This window comes from Miscanthus floridulus, chromosome 2 (genome assembly GCF_019320115.1).
Source record: "Miscanthus floridulus cultivar M001 chromosome 2, ASM1932011v1, whole genome shotgun sequence".
NCBI lineage: Eukaryota > Viridiplantae > Streptophyta > Magnoliopsida > Poales > Poaceae > Miscanthus > Miscanthus floridulus.
In genome coordinates, this window is record NC_089581.1 from 161,431,946 (window position 1) to 161,436,855 (window position 4,910).

The 4,910-nt window shown below is 52.6% G+C and overlaps 1 protein-coding gene across 1 annotated transcript; it reads left to right on the top strand.

The window, feature by feature from the left end:
- The first annotated feature begins 891 nt into the window (after positions 1-891).
- LOC136535336 (alpha,alpha-trehalose-phosphate synthase [UDP-forming] 6-like) lies at positions 892-4,514 on the top strand. The gene is made up of 3 exons (XM_066527631.1): positions 892-3,022; positions 3,378-3,651; positions 3,750-4,514. Exons 1-3 carry the CDS (start codon positions 1,041-1,043, stop codon positions 4,080-4,082), a joined length of 2,589 nt encoding a protein of 862 aa, XP_066383728.1. The 5' UTR covers positions 892-1,040; the 3' UTR covers positions 4,083-4,514.
- Positions 4,515-4,910: the final 396 nt, after the last annotated feature.

The window sequence follows — 4,910 nt, forward strand, 5'->3', positions numbered from 1 at the left end:
CTGATATTTATCAGCTTCTTACTCCAGCAGAGTTGCTTGCTGAAAAGCCTCAATTGCTCGCTTTAGACTATCTCCAACGACAATAATACCTAAAATATAAGACTTATTTGATTTTTTTTTAGTACTACAGTTAAATGGTTCAATACCTATTCAGCATTTTCTCTAACAACATAACCTAAAAAAGAATTTTTTCTGTAAATGAGTTTTCAGGAAAGAGAATGCTCATATTTGAGTTATGTCTATCGACCATATAAAATAGTTCTTTCGTATAGATAATCTGTTGAGGACTAATTTTATGTCTCTATTATCTATTTTTTATTTGGGTGCCTGTCTAGAGGGTGTTCGGCCTGATAGATATATACACAGTAGCTCAGATGATTTTGAATAATTAAATAGTATTATATAAGAGAGATTAAGTTAAAATAAACCCAAACAATTCGAGACCCGTACCAGCCTGAACCCAAAATGGAAAATAGTCTCTCGTCGGAGACAGTCGGGATTTTTAGTGCTAGTGTCTGAGCCGCCAATTTTTTCACCACTCAGCTGGTACTCCCCACATCCATCCACCAGGCAAGAACAGCAACGTCAGTTTGCAGCAGAAGAAAAAGGCTATCCCTTTGTACTGAAAGCATAAAAAAATCCTCTCCCTCCATGTTACTGATGTTGATACGATTTAGTATTTAAGGAAAATATTACTCTGATCCAAAATTTACGATCGTTTACCAGAGCCAACAGGCTGTCTATCTCTCCGACTCTCTCCCTCGCCCCATCACTCCGAGGTAGAGTGAGCTAGCGATACAGGTGGCTACCTGTTGAGTCCAGTGTGTGCCACTTCTCTCACAAACACTGCGAGCTCGTTTCTATCCTGCAAGAAACAGCGAGCCAAAGCATCGGCTCCATTCTTCGCTAGTTCGTGCGTCGATCCAAACGCCAATCTTGGATTTCTGCTGCAAGGGCTGTGCTTCTTGTAGCAAAAGGCCCAAACATTTGACCACAAGCCAGCTCGGAATCGGATCCCTGCGAGGACCAGGCGGCCGGCCATGGCGTCCCGCTCCTACTCCAACCTGCTCGACCTGGCCACCGGAGCAGCAGACCAGGCGCCGGCGGCCGCCGCGATTGGCGCGCTCCGGCGGCAGCTCCCGCGCGTGGTCACCAACCCCGGGTTCATCGACGACTCCCCGGCGTCGCCGTCCACGCCGGCGCGGCCGCGCACCATCATCGTGGCCAACCAGCTCCCCATCCGGTCCCGCCGCCCGGCGTCGCCGGAGGAGCCCTGGACCTTCGAGTGGGACGAGGACTCCCTCCTCCGCCACCTCCACCACTCGTCCTCCCCCCTGATGGAGTTCATCTACATCGGCTGCCTGCGTGACGACATCCCGCAGGCCGACCAGGATGCCGTCGCGCAGGCGCTCCTCGAGACCCACAACTGCGTGCCGGCCTTCCTGCCCACGGACATCGCCGAGCGCTACTACCACGGCTTCTGCAAGCAGCACCTGTGGCCGCTCTTCCACTACATGCTGCCGCTGTCCCCCGACCTCGGCGGCCGCTTCGACCGCGCGCTGTGGCAGGCCTACGTCTCCGTGAACAAGATCTTCGCGGACAAGGTGCTGGAGGTGATCAACCCGGACGACGACTTCGTGTGGGTGCACGACTACCACCTCATGGTGCTCCCCACCTTCCTGCGCAAGCGCTTCAACCGCATCAAGCTCGGCTTCTTCCTGCACTCGCCGTTCCCCTCGTCGGAGATCTACAAGACGCTCCCCGTACGCGAGGAGCTCCTGCGCGCCCTGCTCAACTCCGACCTCATCGGCTTCCACACCTTCGACTACGCGCGCCACTTCCTCTCCTGCTGCGGCCGCATGCTCGGGCTCTCGTACGAGTCCAAGAGGGGGCACATTTGCCTCGAGTACTACGGCCGTACGGTCAGCATCAAAATCCTGCCCGTGGGGGTGCACATGGAGCAGCTCAAGACGGTGCTCGGGTTGCCGGAAACCGAGGCCAAGGTGGCTGAGCTGATGGAGATGTACTCTGGAAAGGGGAGAGTGGTCATGCTGGGCGTCGACGACATGGACATCTTCAAGGGGATCAGCCTTAAGCTGCTTGCCATGGAGGAGCTGCTGCGGCAGCACCCTGAGTGGCGGGGGGAGCTGGTGCTGGTGCAGGTCGCCAACCCGGCACGAGGGAGGGGGAAGGACGTCGCCGAGGTGCAGGCGGAGACGTACGCCATGGTGCGGCGCATCAACGAGGTGTATGGTGAACCGGGGTATGAGCCGGTGGTCCTGATCGATGAGCCTTTGCAGTTCTACGAGCGCGTGGCGTACTATGTCATCGCCGAGGTGTGCCTGGTGACCGCGGTCAGGGACGGCATGAACCTGATTCCCTATGAATACATCGTCTCCAGGCAAGGCAATGAGAAGCTGGACAGGATGCTGCGGCAGGGGAAGCCAGAGGAGAAGAAGAGTATGCTGGTGGTCTCCGAGTTCATCGGATGCTCGCCGTCTCTGAGCGGCGCCATCCGGGTGAACCCGTGGAACATCGAGGCCGTGGCAGACGCCATGGAGACCGCCCTTGTGCTGCCTGAGAATGAGAAGAGGTTGCGTCACGATAAGCACTTCCGCTACGTGAGCACCCACGACGTTGGGTATTGGGCTATCAGCTTCCTCGAGGACCTTAAGAGGACCTGCAGTGATCATTCTCAGCGAAGGTGCTGGGGCATTGGCTTCGGTCTGCGGTTCAGAGTGGTCTCGCTCGACCTTCACTTCAGGAAGCTTTCCTTGGAGAGCATTCTTATGGCATACCGGAGAGCCAAGACGAGGGCAATTCTGCTAGACTACGATGGCACGCTGATGCCACAGGCGATTAACAAGAGCCCCTCCACCGAATCTGTTCGGATCCTCAACAGCTTGTGCGGAGACAAGAACAATGTGGTGTACCTATGCAGCGGGTATGACCGGCGCAGTCTTCATGAGTGGTTCCCTTGTGAGAACCTTGGCATAGCTGCGGAGCATGGCTACTTCCTGAGGTATGTGGCTATATGTCCTTACTTCCTGAAGATCAGCCTTTCGTTTCTCCATATCATCTTCTGACTTAATTCGATGTCATAGCACTGGCCAACTAAAAACTTGATGGATCATGTACTAATTTATCTTACAATGCTAAGTGTCATCCTGTTGTAAGAAATGTTTGATTTGCTGTAACTTCTACAATTGGTTCAACAGAAACACATAGTAGTATAGGACTGGAACATTGGATAGAGCATTAACATATGCAATTGGCTGACAGTTGAATTTGTTGCTGAGATATGCACGTCACTAGAAATAGAAACTGTCTAGCTCAGGGGATTTCTGACTCTTGAAATGTGTTATTACTGAATAAAGGTGTAAGAGGGACGCAGAATGGAAGACCTGTGTCACTGCTACCGACTGCAGCTGGAAGCAGATCGCCGAGCCGGTGATGTGCCTGTACAGGGAGACGACGGATGGCTCAACCATCGAGGACAGGGAGACGGTGCTCGTCTGGAACTACGAGGACGCGGACCCTGACTTCGGCTCATGCCAGGCCAAGGAGCTCGTCGACCACCTTGAAAGCGTGCTTGCAAATGAGCCTGTATCAGTGAAGACCACGCCTCACTCTGTTGAAGTGAAACCACAGGTGAAGCTGCAATCTCCTCCATCATCTCGATCTCCCATCTTCTTTGGGCAAAATAAACCAGGCGGCTCACTGGGAACGAGATCGTTTTCCTTTTGCAGGGCGTGAGCAAGGGCTTGGTGGCTCGGCGCATGCTGGTGTCGATGAAGGAGCGGGGCCAGTGCCCGGACTTCGTCCTGTGCATCGGCGACGACAGGTCCGACGAGGACATGTTCCAGCTGATCGCCAGCGCTGCTTGTGGGGACTCGCTAGGTTCCAAGGCGGATGTGTTTGCGTGCACCGTCGGCCGCAAGCCCAGCAAGGCCAGGTACTATCTCGACGACGCGGCGGAGGTGGTGAGGCTGATGCAGGGGCTTTCCTACGTCTCCGAGGAGCTTGCCCTGGCAAACCACCGGGATGAAGACGAGGACTCTTCTCTGGACGTGTGGGAGTAGTAGCGTTCCCGTCGTGTGCTCCTGCGGTAGCTGGGATTTGCATGTGCCGGGCGTAATGTTTGTTTGTGTTGGCTCGGTTGGAGCTATCACCGAGACGCCGAGGCCGAATATTTGAGTAGTTACTACGATTGTCAGTGAGGTATGCTTTATCTGGGTAATGTATTGTCAGTGATTTAGTCTCAGGAGCTGCCGAGCTGGCTTGAATCTAGTGATGCAGTAGTTACTACGACTGATCACAGTACTTGTGTCTAGTGATGCTGCAGTAGTTCAGTTTGTGTGCTATTTACCTGATCAGTGGAAAGCAGTATGAGCTATGCACGATGCAGATCTGAAATTTCATTCATCTGAAGATCATAGCTTTTCTCGAAGGCGTGTGTATACGTCTTTGGAAAGAACCATCTGTCTGATTTGTTTGTCAGGCCTCAAGGAGTTCATTTTTATGTGATGCTCAGTTATTACTTTGGAACTAGCCCGAACAAAAGCTGTAAGTTGAAGGCTTTGAGAAGGTCTTTGAGCAGTGTGGAGCTTATATACGAAGACGCACCTCCGCGTCCCTGCCTACCTGATTAACAGATCCAATCCCAATGTTTAGGAGAAATTCGTGCCAATTGCGACAGCAGAAATCCCATATTCTTCCAGCGGATGCCCATGGTTTTAAAAACTAAAAAGTTGTAGGGAGCCGTACATATATTTAGTACGTTCTCTGAAGAATCAAGAATGAGCTTGTTTTCTAAATTCCAAGCCGGTTTTCTCACAATTTTACTTCACATGATGCTCAATCGCTCTGGTAATTGCTTCTTCCATGAAACAATCAAACTAGCGTCCTGT

Bases quoted from the DNA above. Each gene is read 5' to 3' on its own strand.
- LOC136535336 (XM_066527631.1), top strand. From the start codon at position 1,041: ATGGCGTCCCGCTCCTACTCCAACCTGCTCGACCTGGCCACCGGAGCA. The intron at 3,023-3,377 runs GTATGTGGCTAT...TACTGAATAAAG, and splicing joins GAGCATGGCTACTTCCTGAG to GTGTAAGAGGGACGCAGAAT. The intron at 3,652-3,749 runs GTGAAGCTGCAA...TTCCTTTTGCAG, and splicing joins CTGTTGAAGTGAAACCACAG to GGCGTGAGCAAGGGCTTGGT.